At 35.3% G+C, this 15,833-nt stretch overlaps 1 protein-coding gene across 1 annotated transcript in view; it reads left to right on the top strand.

The window, feature by feature from the left end:
• The window catches only part of LOC149543489 (uncharacterized), a 159,632-nt gene extending 146,318 nt beyond the window's left edge, over positions 1–13,314 (top strand). The window contains exons 7-8 of the mRNA XM_089798290.1: positions 12,514–12,743; positions 13,067–13,314. Of these exons, the coding sequence (XP_089654416.1) occupies positions 12,514–12,743; positions 13,067–13,114 (278 nt within the window). The 3' untranslated portion in view covers positions 13,115–13,314. The remainder of the gene's footprint in view (positions 1–12,513; positions 12,744–13,066) is intronic.
• The last annotated feature ends 2,519 nt before the right edge of the window (positions 13,315–15,833 follow it).

The raw sequence follows: 15,833 nt of genomic DNA, 5'->3' as shown, positions 1-15,833 counted from the left end.
ATTTGGTCAAATGGAAATTCTAAGTTGTTTGAGGAGAAACAACATCTTGGAGGGGAGGATTCTCATGTCCCTGAAAAATCAATCAATTTGTAGCAAGAAATAAAGCTGTGATATTGCTATCAGGATTTAACTGTGTGATTTTTGAGTCAAACTCATTGACCCATATTTCATGAGTAGTGATTCAACGTGAATCCATCTCTCATGACAATCAATGGAACACTTAGCACTCATTGGATCTAGGTGATGCTCACAGGGGTGAAGCATTGGGACTTCCCGGGAGGTCACCCATCCTAGTACTACTCCAGCCTGAGCGCGCTTAACTATGGAGTTTCCTCCATGGTTAAACCCAAAGCTTGCAACCCCATTTGCACTCCCGGGAAGTTCTGGTGGTTCACCCCTGTGAGCATCACCTAGATCCAAATGGGGTTGCAAGCTTTGGCTTTAACCATGGAGGAAACTCCATAGTTAAGCGCGCTCAGGCTGGAGTAGTACTGGGATGGGTGACCTCCCGGGAAGTCCCGGTGCTTCACCCCTGTGAGCATCACCTAGATCCAATGAGTGCTAAGTGTTCCATTTATTGTCATGAGAGATGGATTCATGTTGAATCACTACTCATGAAATATGGGTCAATGAGTTTGACTCAAAAATCACACAGTTAAATCCTGATAGCAATATCACAATTTGACTTGCTATGGAAATTATCTCCTACTTATCAAGAAATAAAGCGTTTTTAAGCACTATTTATTAATTAATAATATTGAATATTTTTATAAAGATATTTAATAAATTAATTGTATTAAATGATTTTGTTATCTTGGGGTCAACTTATCTAGAATATTTATTTTTTCTTGTTGGGACATGTTTGGCTATCACCTATTTATGGAGTTGAGGAATTTATTCGAAGTCATCTGGAATTTTGCAAAATTCCTTAAGCAAGGTGCTCTTCTATGATGAAAAACTCAGAGACTGAGCCATGTACGATGAAATCCATACCTCTCTATAATTTTCTTCTCAATCTTTGTATGAGAACCATTGATAATTTAAGGCTATTTGGAGAATGAGAAAGGATTAGAAGTGAGTGTCTACAAGAGAGTTGATGATCATGAGAGCAAAATATTTTGCAGTGAAAGTCTAGACCAAAAATAATTGGAAATTACCTTAAAGTTCATGCAAAGAGTTGATAGGTCAACTTGACTAGAAGGTCGGCTTGGTATAGTAAGGGGAGTTTCTAAATATTTTGGGCATAATCCGCGCTCTTCCAAGGTGCCCTATTGATTCTATTCGCATCTCTTTAGGGAGTTTGGATTTTATTGAATGGTTGTGCAGTCCAAAGGTGAGTACAACCTTTGGACAAATCATATAAAATTTTGGAATAGTGTTAACAACTCAACACCCCAAATCACCCATTCTAGGATTCTTCTCATACTTGAGCAACAATGAGAGATTCCATCAACTCCTAGGCTATATCATTAAAATTGTTCCTAGGGCTTGAAGGAAAAATAGATATTCCATCTACATCATACTTGAGCAAAATGGATAGATTCCATCTGCTATTGAATGCAGTGCAAACTCACCTTCCTAGAAATTAATAGAACATCGTGTTAGAACAAAGACCGATCTTGTTAACAGCCCCTGACAATCTGTGACCATGATTGTTATGTATTGGATTGGTGCCTTCTTAATCTCTTAGGGCTAGCCAAATTAGTATCTATAAGTCCATGGTAGTTTTGAGTTCATATCAATCACTTGTTATATGTGCTCGGAGCCTTAACAGGCAGTGCTTGCTTCAGTGGTTGCTCAAATATTTACTGATTAACAATCATTTAATCTGGAGTTCCTTCTATCATGCATTGACTTTGGTCCTTAATTTGACTGTATTGCAGATCAACAATCAAATGTTTGTGTTTGCGCAAACTAGTTCACAGTGAACACTACTACATAATTGGGCCGATCTCAAGTGGATCTTGTATTCTGGTTATTATATTTGCAACATCATGCGCAACACACAATGGTTCATAGAAGATTGTGTTGTAACGACGAAGAAATATTTAGTTATCACTTGGTTTCTGCAACCTTAGTAGTTCCACTTGATGTTGTCATATATCATGCAACCGGGAGTTACAGTTTTGGTGTAAAGAGCACACAATTATACTGAGAGTGTTGGTGGGGGGGGGTGTGAATCAGTATAATAACAACTTTGCCAAATTTAAGCTTTTATCAAACAATAGCTTCAAATACTCAAATAAACAATTATGCACATGAACACAATGACATAACGTTTTACATTGAGACCCAATGCGAGAGAAAAACCATGGGAAATAATTGCTTTTATATAAACTTGTTCTTTACAATGTTTTGCAGGCTCCAACCCCTATGATTATGAGCACCGACTCATTGGAAGCTCTAACTCCCATTCTTCGCAAGCACCGACCTACTGGAAGCACCAACCCCAACTGCTTGTCTTTGTGAGCACCTATTCACTGCACACATAGCTTATTTCCACCTTGATAATGTTGCTCTAACAATAGATGATGGATCCTTTATGAATTTCTTTACCGAAACTGCTATATGTCTTCTACCAATCTGAAAATACAATCTTCTTTTTGTCTTCTCAATTCTGTAATATTCCTCCATAATTTTCTTTTTAGTCTGATTACAAAATTCTCCACACTCACATCTGAATATATCCTTCTTTATATTCTTCTTATTAGAGCTGTTCTCTTTTATTATTCTCACATACTTATAATATATGTGTCAATCTGAATATATCCCTCTGTCTTTTCTCTTCTCTGCTCTGCCCCTTTTTCTCATATATATTCCATTGACTTCCACCTTATTTCTTATTTCTTCTTCATTCACCACTGACTTAATATTAGTTACAAATAAAATAACTCTTATTTATAACTTCATATAACCTTTCAACAAAAGGTTGTGATCTTTCAATAAAAGACAACCCTTCATTACTAATAATAAAATTATACTGTCTCTTTTATTTACCTGAATTTCTCTAATGACACTGGCTTTTCTAAATGAGTGATTTACTTTTTATTAATAAATAGGTTTTGTCTTATGCAATGTGACTTTTACTTTCGATGAATATGCATAAGTTTTGATGACTCATGTACAGGATCTGCTTCTGTATGTTATTGATACTCATCACACACTTCACCCAATTTTTTTGTTGCCATCTCACATTTTGCTGTTCATTATTTGACTTTGCTGTCTTGATAAATAAGTCATTGCTTATCTGAATATTAACTTCTCTACATGATTTAGACTCCATTGAATGCTGACAGGATTGTCACTGTGGCACTTATCCCTGCCACAAAACAACATGCACAAGACTCCTCTGACACGTATGAAAGACTGCTAGCTGCCAAACTATCACCGTCTATCAATTAGCGATGATACTCCCAGTTTGTGACATTTCAATGTGAAATTCCTTTCTTAATAATCGATGGATATGGGTAGATTTATATGTCGCTAATATATGCATCAATGACCTTTAATTATGTCTTTTGTACTGTATGTAATTGCCTACTACATTTGGAATAATCCAATATATCTCACTATATTTTCTAGTGGTGATTGCATATGCTTGGACATTTAATATCATAGTCTTTGCTTCAGAATTCATCATATCTATGTTCTGCTGACGTACATGTCTTTGTTCTTGAGTTGTTTTGTTTCCCGTAAATGCCTTTGTCCCCTTGTGTCCATCGTGACTTGGATACTATAATCGTCGACTCATACTGATCTTAGAATACCTGATTCACTTGATTTATCTTATTTGCTGAGGAGGATACTAATTCAAATGTCAATTGTATATTGTGCTACATTCTATCAAGATATTGAACAATTGCTGCCTTCAGATTTAATGTCGACCTTGCTCTTTAATTATTTGACTTCAATATACAGATCTCTGTCTCTTTCAAATAGAATCTCCAAATCTGATTTCTGTTTAAGTGGTTTGTTTGTGTGTTTTCTCTTTCCTCAAGTACTTTGAACGGTAATCACCTCTTGCTCTTTATATTTACAATACCAAGTTAGTTTTATGATGTACTCTTTGAATTTGCTGCTGTATGTAATGTTTTACTGCTGTATGTTTATAGCATGGCATTTTTCATTTAATGTCATAGCAATATCACTGCACATAACTTCACTATTATTTCTGAATATTAAATCTGTTATGTCTTCTAAACTGGTCACAAACAGATATACATGAACACATTCAAACCTTTTATAATCACTAGAATCCTTGCGGGTGAATATGTCTGTCAAGTACTTCTATGTCCCGGTATGTGTTGGAGAGCTGCAGCCACTTGTCATTAATAATACTATCTTGTCATCAATGACAATTTCGTTATGTACCTTTGACATCAATGGGAATAATTCCACCATGATGTGATCTCTAGATTGATTTCATATTACTCAACAAGGATGATGGACTAATGGTTTCAGTTTGATGCACTAAAACCAAGGCTTGGTGTGCTACAGTCGAATTGCTTTCTTTAGCAACACATGCTTTTCAAATCCTATTGCCAATCCTTGACTGATGTACCAAGCAATGCAGGAAATTACAAATTGCAAATTTGTATCTATGAGAGGAGACGGGTGGGGTTGACACCAAAACTCCTATGTAAGTTAGCTCGCAAAGCTCAAAGGTAGAAATGATGTTAGAATCTGAAACTTTCATGCCTAATTGCATCCAAATTGTTGGATTTCCGGGATTGCTGCAGATGTACTAAGCACTGCCATGATTTTGGTATATGTGTTCCAAATAACAGCGATGTCTTATTTATATTGAGAATAAACCATGAAGAGACATATCCCTTCATGGGACATGTCTATTCATTAATCAGATAATTAATGTAATAATATATTTAATCATATATATATATAAATTTCTATCATACACTTATCTCAATTATATCTTATATAAATATATATAGGTTTATCCAACAGAAGCTATCAAACATTAACACTCTCTTACCTAGGGAGGATGAACACAAGACAAATATTACACCATTGGTAACATTAGGAATGATAAATTCTAAGGATATCCTTTGATCCGTAAATATCCACCATTTTGATATCACATTTGATATCAAGAGTATTGGTCTCCGAAAATATCAACACATGATATTCACCAAGAACTCAAATAAGATTTGATATCACATTTGATATCACGAGTATTGGTCTCCTAGAATATCGATATTCGATATTCGATATTCACAATATTCACCAAGTACTCAAATTGTTTTGACATCGCATCTTATATCATGAGTATTGGTCTCCCAGAATACATGATATTCACCAATTACTCAAATATGTTTGATATCACATATGATATCGTGAGTATTGGTCTCGCAGAATATCAATGATATTCACCAAATAATCTTTGAGTAATGGCCTTCCAAAATGTTGAGATGCAAGATATTCACCAAGTATTGTGAGTAATGGCCTTCCAAAATATCAATTCCCATAACATTCATCATGTACTCTGTGTAATGGCCTCCCAAAACATCAATTTGTATAACATTCACCATGTACTCAATTTTTTTTATAAGGTATGTACACACGTATTTTCATAATGCTTACCATATAAACATCCATCAGGCAAAGTATAATCTCTCATGATCTGCATATACATTGTAAGGTATCTATCATAATATAAAATTAAGTTATTGTAAGATCATCACCTTTCAATAACTTCTGCAAATACAAGTGACATCATTTGGAAGTCATCACTTCCTCATGAAGTACATAGCAGGCAGGTCCATTAAAATCACATAGTCATGAGGTATATTCATGAATCACAGTCCTCTTGATTGCTACAATTCACTGGAGAATCCATCTGAACATGGTTTACTCCCTTTGAATCAATATGATTGAGATCACGAAAGGTTGAGTGGATCATATCCTCTATCTGCTCCCTCTCTTTCAAGGTAGCCTCTAATGAAATGTTAGTCTCCCTTTGAATCTCAATCTCCCTCTTCTTGCAATAACATTCTCGGAGGAAAACATCAAGGCAAATGCTCGTATAGAATATTAATATTAATCAAAATATTAGTAATTTTAACTTCTGTCTATTACTAACATAAATGATTTTAACACTTCTCTTTATTTTATATGTTCAATAATAGAAACTTTCATATATATTTCCAAAGATAATTTTCAATTATAATCCCATATTTATGAATAATACATACCTTGTTTGATCAATGCTCGATGCTTCTAACACCTTATAATCATATGTCTATGTCCACTTATTATATTAACTGACGTGCTATTCAATTATGACTGAATTTGTATGGGATATCCCAGCCCATCTCTAATCATTTACGATTGATAATTTGTCCTCATTATTCAATCGAACTCTTCTTTCTTTTACTTCGTTCCTTCCAATTTGTATAGTCTGCATGCTCGATGTGTGATTCACCTATGCAATTTTCAATCCATGTCATCTGCTCCCTTCCTTGATTCACTGTCTTATACTCCTCTGCATTCCCTTTGTGATGGGGCCATTTCTGTTTCCCAGGACTCCTCTGTCACGGCGGCAATATTTACTCCTATATTTCTAGAATTGGAAACCATTATTCTGGAAAATAAGCTACCACATTCTCATTATTGGAATCAGTAGTTGAAATCCTTTTCTGTGCTCAGGTTTTATTTGATTACTCTCACTTTAACATTGTCCCCACTGCACACGAGCAACATATCCACCATTCTTCTCATTGAAGGCCACCTATTGGGCTGCCTGTTAGTGCAAAACAAGCCCACACCTAAGACGTGCATCATTTTCTCTATGCAATTATCAGTCACTGCTGTCGCCATTTTCTTCAGGACATTTGTTTTGCTGTTGTTACCATACATAATTGTATCCAGTGTCATCTTGCGCTCCTCTCTTTTCATTTTCTTAACTTATGGACTGGCAGCCCGATAAACATCCCCATTATTTGATCAATGTTTTCTACCCATTTACGTTGCTTATAGATCAATATTGACTGTCTGTAATGTTTCCTTCGTTGCTTGCAATCCCACTTTCTCAAGTGCAGTGGCCAAATATATTGATTGGTTGTTTTCAATATGTGATGAGGCAATCCACGTTTAATTGACCCCTTTGTTTCCTTATGGGCATTCAATGTTCCTATGGCGGGTTTGTTTAAGGGACCTCCTTTGGCATGGCAGCGGCTATCTCTTTGTGATTCCATTACGGAGGCCAGATTTGTATTAATTTCAACAGCTCCATTTTATACATATCACGTTAGTGGTGGGATCAGTGTTTATGGCAATATATTAGTTCTGCCTTGTTAGTACAATGAGTACTGTCTCTTTTCTATGTTCTATTTCACATTAAGTCTGCATTGACAGGTCACATAATTAACAAGTTGCCCTTTTTTAATACGAGTTTCTATACTTTGTATCACATCCGAGTTTGCAGGTGGTTGATAGATTAAACAAAATTTCCATGTCTTTCATTCACATTGGCAATGCAAGTTTATGAGACTGTTTTCGCTTCTTGTTAGGGAGGATAAGCTTGGAATTGATATGGAAGAGGGATGCAAAGATAGTGCATCATTTTACATTTGCAGCCTGCTTTGATACCATGTTGGATTTCCTTGATTGTTGCAGATGTACTAAGCACTGCCATGTATTTGGTATGTGTGTTTCAAATAACAGCGATCTCTTATTTATATTGAGAATAAACCATGGAGAGACATGAAGGGACATGTCTATTCGTTAATGAGATAATTAATATAATAATAAATTTAATCATATATATATATATATATATATATATATATATATATATATATATATATATATATATATATATATATATATATATATATATATCATTATTATATTAATTTCTATCATACACTTGTATCTCATATAATTATATATAGGTTTATCCGATAAAAGCTATCAAACATTAACACAAATGATCTCATTTTATACTACCTCGACTGACATTTCCCTCCAAAATAATTTGAATTGAAATGTGGGCCCTCAAGAGGAAAAAATAATAAAGTGGCCCAATTAATACATTTTAAAATTCAATGGACCCTAAACCAAAAAGCTCGTTAATTGACTTTGTCAATTTCGGAGAAACATTAAATTCTACCTATTTCGTGATTTGATTACAAAAAGTGTGTGTATATATATATATATATATATATATATATATATATAGATAGATAGGTGATGGGCTGAAGCCTAGATTATTTATTATTATTTGTTGAGATTAATTGTTATTATGTGTTATGTTTGAGTAGACTCGAATCCAAGACCTTCTGGATGAGAGGCTCACAATTTTCCATTGTGTTGTAGGCTCTTGCCTTCAGAAAGTGTATTTTCGTTTGTTTCTATCCCAACGTTTATGCAGAGATATCAACACCAATTTTTCCAGATTGGAAACAATATAGAAATAAGGAATTCAGGTGTAACATAACTTTTCCTTTACAAAGGCTAATTTAGCAGGAAATAACATTGCGTATTGATGGAAACAATTCAGCCTCTGGGCAAGTAGTCAATGGTGCATAGTCCCGATAAGTGTTTATTAAAATTGAATGCAATAGTTGCTGCTACAGAATGATGTTGCTTCTATAGATGTTCATGTCTGTAATGCCCACAGTGTGGTTAATATCCTCCAACTTCACTAGTAGTTATCAGTCCAATGCAATGATGAATACCACTTCCTAATACTATAAGAATAGATCATGCTTTCTTTTGGGAATGTTCACGACACCAATAATAATTGAATCACCTCCAACTTAACATAACACACTGGGAATGGTCATGGTTTCTCTCATGGTTGAACATGACATACAAAAGAAAAAAGGAAGCAAGGCACAAGGGTGATTGTCCACCTTTACCTAATGTACACATGTAAGAAAGATGACCCAATCAGCTCAAGTAGGACTTAAGCATTGAATGAGTCAATGATCCTTTTCTGATAATGAATTGGGATGAGTTGGATTCGACAGGATCTGGTTGACTGATACAAAATAGATGGCTAAGTAAGAAAAAAATGACAAGATTCAGAAAAAATGACAAAATTCAACATATATGGAATAACATAAGTCAGACAATAATTGCAGTGACCTGAAATAACAGCTAGAGAACAAATCTAACCTGTGGTTTCAGTTTGAAAGTAGATTTGGTGTAAAATGCCTTGGCCACTATATCCCTTGCACTTTTATCTGAAACTTTCTAGGGTAGTCTGCTGGATCTTTCTACTTTCCAGATTTGAGATGACAGATTTGCCACTTGTTTCTTCACAGGAAAATGGGAAATTGTTGGGTTGAAAGGGGTTTTTCTTGGTCAAACTTGTATTTAAGAATCAACCTTGAAACGTAAATGAAATTGCATAAAGGAAAACGTGTAAATGTAAAGGTAAATATTAGATCTACCTTGTAAATGTATATACCTTCATTAATAGATATTGAGATCACACATATTCATGAGGACGCTTGTATGTTGCTTGACTGTAGTTGTTAAATCTTGAAATGCAGGAAGGAATCAAGGATGCCTTTCACAAATGTATATATCTATGATTGTACCTCCAAGAACTTCAATGTTATTATGCTTGATGGACTCTTGCCTTGAAGAATGGATGAATGAAATGCATGTAGATAGACAAAAGGATCTTCTTGCTTGATTGAGAACTCCTTTACTTGGTTATTATGGGAGAGAAGCTTGTCACAATGGAGAAGATTGCCTTCAAAATGCCTTAGGATGCTTAAGACTTGATCTTGAATGCTTGGATGCAAAATTGTAGGAGAGGACTTGAAATTTTGATTATGGTTAACCAAAATCAGGAGAGATAGGCCACTTTTATATCTCTCACAACATTTTAGGGATCAAAACTCAAGAGAGCTAACCACACATCCAAATTTCCTACCAATACACTGCAATGGGTCACCCATTTAAATTTGGGCTCAAATGTTGGGGCCATACTTGGTTATTGAATGCCCAAGGCAATTGATGTCTAGGAAAATTGGCCCAGATTGAAATGGGAAGTCGGGTATGAAGGGAAGATTCTGGGATAAGTGAAGCCAGGTTACTAGATCAAGCATAAAGGACATGAAATCTCAAAATCATGAAAATGGTGCCTAATAGAGTATCTAATTAGAGGTGCTAACTTTTTAGGAGGGTACAAACACAATAGACAATGAATACTGATATTGGGAAAAGATTAGGTTGAAATACTTCTACCACCTCCAGAGAAATTGGGACATGCTCCTGTGGCAAGGTAGTATAAATATGCATATGTTGTTTGTGCCCAAGCAATCACGTGATCCATCAGGAGTCCCAATTCCAGTGCTCAATGAAGTTTTGTCAAACTTGGGCCCATGATATCTATGCTGCTAGATATTATACAGGAATGATAAATATTCTTCAAGACATTTTTCTTCAGATTCCTAAATTATATGTTACCTGTAAATCCACCACAATAATATTCTTCGATGTGCCATTGCTGAAATAATTATATTCATAATGATACCTCAAATCTAACCTTAAATTCTCGAGTATTATATAGTTTCACATCCTCCTCTGAAGAATTAGAGCAATGCTTCCAAGGCTGTTTAGGTCAAGTATCATATTGTTGAAAAGGGCGCTATGGGCTCCAATCCCGAGATTGAAAATATTTGATTATATCAACTCCAATCCCTAGATCTAAGTGGTTTCTTCATAGAGACCTAGGTGGCGGGAAGAATTCACTGATAATGTTTGGGATGATAAATGATTGAAGGAAAATCATCTAAAGGCAAGAGCAAGCAGAATGTAGCCAACTCTACTTGTATTTGTAACATTGGAGTGTTTATGAATGAGGGAATTGTGCAGAGGAAAAGATAAACCTGAATGGAAAAAGACCATGGAAGCTGATCATTGTAGTCTTATGAAGAATAAATCTTGGGGTCTTACAGATCTTCCACCAGATAAGAAATTCATTGGCTGCAGATAGGTGTACAAAGTAAGTATAAATCTGATGTTCCAGTTGACAAGTAACTCCTATTCAAGGAGACTTTTGCTCCGTTGATTCTCTGTGTCATTACTTTTCGTAATAAAATCAACATAACCAAGCGAGTGGAAACACCCATTGAATGTTTTAAATTTTTATTATGTATTGACCTTCTTTATCTCTTGATTGGCCTTATCAACTATTGTATGTGAATTTCATATCTGATACTGAATTCTTTGTAAACCTTGCTTTTAACAAAGGTCTATACCATATGCAATCTTCTATTAGTGTAGATTTTTAAATCAAAATTAAATATCATTTTCCAACAGCTTTGCTTGTATATTACAATATTATATATTTCTTAATTGTTCAACATGTAGGTAATTGTCATTCATATTCCTCCAGTAGGCTATCCCACTTGTAATACACATTCTTTACTGTTCTTGACTTCTAGTCTAATAGGAACATGACGCATCAACTTGAAGGATACATTATCACGATTATTAAAATATCATAATGTGGGTCTTTGTTTGACTTTTGAGAAAATTTTGGCTGCATGTTCTTAGAAATCTGTCAGGCTCCAGAGTGTTTGTATGTGTTGGAAATTGGTGGTTCTTCTTGACTAAAATATCTATTGCAAGAGCAATGTGGTGGTTATTACTATATGTGAGTGTACTTCGTTTCTTTTTTGAAAAGTGCATCACTGCTTTACCACTTTGGAAATCTGTGGTTCCACCTTTAGTTTGCTTTGTTCAAGACAAATAGTTTAATGGAAATCTTTTAACACCGTCTATGATTTAATTATAACTGACAACACATTAATCAACTTGTAATTTTAAACCACAGTAATTAAAGAAAATCTAAGACCATTCTAAAGTATAAGTCACAGATGAAGCATCTAAGGAGTCGAGGGTTTTAAATTCCAACAAAGATCTGCCAGACATATCAGAAGCTTCATGTCTAAAATTGAAGAAGTAAAATAAAATGAGGGCCCAATATGGCTAGAAATATTTAATGAATGTAAACCTTGAACTCTCTGCAGTAGTTATAGCTCAATTTGTAGTTTTACCTGCTATACGAGATTTTGGCCTACTCTAAAACACATCTAGAATAGGTATAAGGTAGAGAAGACTAAATATTTATCAAACGAATTTTCATTTCCATTTTCATGCAATTCAGACTTGGTCCCCTGAGGTTCGTTTTGCATTTTACTGCTTATATTGCCAGCCAGGCTTGCAATTATTTTGGATATGTTATTTTGCAGATGTGTGCATTGTGCTATTAGCTCTGCTTTGTAGTCGTGACATTCACAGCAGAAGTAAAATTGAAGATGCATTTTGAGAATGAATTTGTCAATCAGTAAAGTAATACATGACCCTTTAGAAGTCTCATAGGTTGCCAAAGTCTGTTTTAGGTTTTTTATTATATGCTTTCCATCTTTTGTATATAAGAGTTTTCTATTGGTTAAATTGGTTCTTAGGTCAAACTTAAGTGGATGATATCACGAGGATGGTTGATTTGAGCATGTTTTAATATGACAGTTCGGCGACATGTACCTCGACTTGTGAACAAACGAGGCCGTGGATCAAAAATTCCAAAAGATGAATCCAATAATGAATGTTCTTCTAGTGCGGTTGAGAATTCAGATTTGGTTACAGTTACTGCAGAAGGTAATGAAAATTCAAGCAAAGAAATAGATGAGATCAGTGAAGGATTGAAAGAGCTTCGCCTATTCCCAAAGTTGGAGCATAGGCGCCGACATGTTGGTCAGGTAATTTTTCCTTTCTTTATTTCTTTTTTGCTGCTTTACAGTATTACATTTGTTCAAACTTCATACCTTCACATTTTTCTTTTTAGGAATTAGCTTGGAGATTCCATAGTTAATACTTTTCAGAGAATTCAGACTATGCATTCAATGATTCTTTGATGATGTTTTAGGCATATGTGGATTTTCAATTAGTAGCATAATCTCTTTCTTACATTCCATGTTAAGGCATTCCTTTTTGTTTTAACTTGGTTCAGTTGAAGTATAATCTTTGGACTTCAATGAAAAGAGTATTGAACTGCATTTAATGTATAGGAACTACTTTGCAGGTTTTCTTGCGCGGTGATAGTGTTGTGATGGTAAGACGAGTCCAATAGCAAATGAAGTAAATGGAAGATTATAACATCTTATTTTCCATGATCCATGGAATTATTTCTGCTTAAAATTTCCTTGATTTTCTAGATTTCTCTCTCCAGTCTTCCTTTAAAGTTTAAAGTATCACTTAAGCGCATGCCATTTTATTGCGATATTGTAAACTTGTTCTTTCTTATACATATATCGATAAATAATTTTCAAAGGATTGCTCTGCTATGTAAATTTTCATAGAAAGGGATAGAAATCATCAGACCCTATCAATTTTTTATGGTAGGTTACAGCTCCAATCAACAAAAATTGAGACTAAATACATTATAAGAGAGAAGATTTCCACAATCCATAGAGTTTCTGGATTCAATTGTGTCACTGTTTTTGCATCAACATTTCGATCACTTAGGTTTTACCCATCTGATATTTTTTTTGTATTTGAGTTATTCCCCCTGATTTGTGTCTCATCTCTCCTTGGCCACTTGTTTTTCTATCCTTGGTTTTCTCTATTTCCCCTCGCCCTCCTCCCCCCACCCCTTATTGGCTAAGTCTGCTATTTTCAATCATTCATGTTCTCTATCTTTCATCCTGATGTTGGATTACAGTGTGTGATCCAAAATGTTGATGCAAAAACAGTGACACAATTGAATCCAGAAACTTTCAATGATACTAAATACATTGTTCATTTGTTTTAAGGATTTCTATCTGCTATGGTTAAGCGTTAAGGCTATGCTGTAATATATTTCTTCTCTTTTCTAACATAAGTTTTGGAACTTTTAGCACTTTTAAATAAATTCATTTGGAGCTTTACGAGCTCAGAATAATTTACCTTGTTGGGCAGTGTGCATTGTTATGCTCAATTTCACGGAATGAGATGCAACATATTATCTGGATAATTAAAACAAGGCCCTGACACACTGAATTTGGGAATACTCTATAATCTGGTGTACCAAATACTTTGCTGGAATATTCGATAGGTTTTATGTTATGTTTCAATCATATTCTATTTTACATATGAAAAATAAAAATTAGCTTCCTAATCTGGTAACAATTTAAGTTCTATTTGATTTTTATATAAAACAAACTAGACTTCATAAGTTCATATGATAGTTAGAAAATGATTAACATTTAGAGTTGATCTGGATACAGTGAATCAGAAGTGTTGGGAATTAAAATTGAAGTGAACTATGCATAGGAAATAACTGAACAATAAGTTGAAAAAATTGTCTGGATTAAAAAGGACTTAGGATGGCTGTAGAATCAGATTATCTTTGACCTGTAAACCAAATCTGATGGGTGTGGTCTTAAATAAAATAAGTATGGCTAAAAACATTAAAGAAGGAAAAATAACAGAGACATGAAATGCCATGAGATGAGAAATATTTGTTAGGCATGGCAACGGAGTGGGAGGAAGGGGGCTACACAGCTAGGAGGGTATGGTGTTGCCAACCCTCAGCGGGCCTTGGGCTTGAATGGAAGCCATTAAAATCTAATGCGGTGTAGCTTTTACATAGATGTGATGCTTCCCATAAAATACAGGTAGGAAATAGGTGAAGAGGGGTGTTAGATTTGGTGATAGATGGAGTAAAAGGAAGTGCATGTGCCATTGATGAGAAGTGGAGGAACTACACAAGAACATGTGTGGTCGCAATTGCTTTGGGAGACATCCATGCAAAAAGTGCAAGCAAAGATAGAGCACGTGGACTGTTGGTAAAATCCCTAAGAGAAATATTGTCTTATGGAATATAATGACTGTAGGGCATGCACAAATTGAATTTGTTAAAAGGCTATAGAAACCTTAAAGAGGACACAATTGGCAATGCAAAGTCAAATCCCATAGACATTGTCTACATTCTCCTTATCTATATGAAATGGGAGATAGCTCTATTTGAGCTCTTAAAATTATATTGTATGCACTTTGCAGATAAGATAAGATAAGATAAATCTATTAATGTCCAACAAAAAACTGCCAAGGGTTTAAGGGACTGAGAACATACAAGCAAGGAAGTAACGAACTAAAAGACACCAAACGGTGTCTGGGAAAGAGCAAGTGAGAACAAAATAAAACAAAACAACAAAGGGGCCAACAAGGAGGCAAGAACTAGGGACCCTCCCCTCGCTGAAAGAACTCCAACATCAAACGAGATGAATCTTGGCATGAAGGACCTCTAGTCTGTCGTTGTGAGTTGCGGGAGTGATGCTGTTGAGGAGTAAGAGTAGTAGTAGTAGTAATACTAAACTTGGTGCAGGGTCTCACTGATCTAGAGTGGCCAACCATGGGGGTATTACTAGCATTGGAGGTCCGCTTCACCCCTCTTGTCGGAGACAAGGGGGAGGGGGAGGGGGAGAAGAAGGTGGCGATGAGGGGTTGATCCTTGACCTTTTGGGGGGTCAAGCACTGCAAATTGGAGTCCGGAACTGCATCTCTCCTTGAGATAGAGCGCTAGGCATCTTTGATCCTTATACATGAAGAAAGTTGTGGGGGAACTACATTCTCTGAATAGGCAATAGAACCTCCCTCTGATCTCATAGTAGGACAAGCAGCGAAAGATGAAATGAGTCTTTGTTTCAGCCTCTGTCAAGGAGCATACATGACAGATCCAGTCATCTCTGCTCATATGATGATCAGTCTGAATCCATAATCGGTGGGAGCCGACTTTGAAAGATCCAAGGGAGATACATAAGGGATGACACCAACACCGTGATAAGTAACTAAGTCGTGTAATAATCCCA

This window comes from Cupressus sempervirens, chromosome 8 (genome assembly GCF_028749045.1).
Source record: "Cupressus sempervirens isolate cs-2001-9-10 chromosome 8, ASM2874904v1, whole genome shotgun sequence".
Lineage (NCBI taxonomy): Eukaryota > Viridiplantae > Streptophyta > Pinopsida > Cupressales > Cupressaceae > Cupressus > Cupressus sempervirens.
The sequence above is the reverse complement of the archived record's forward strand: the minus strand, read 5'-3'. Positions and strand labels throughout refer to the sequence as shown.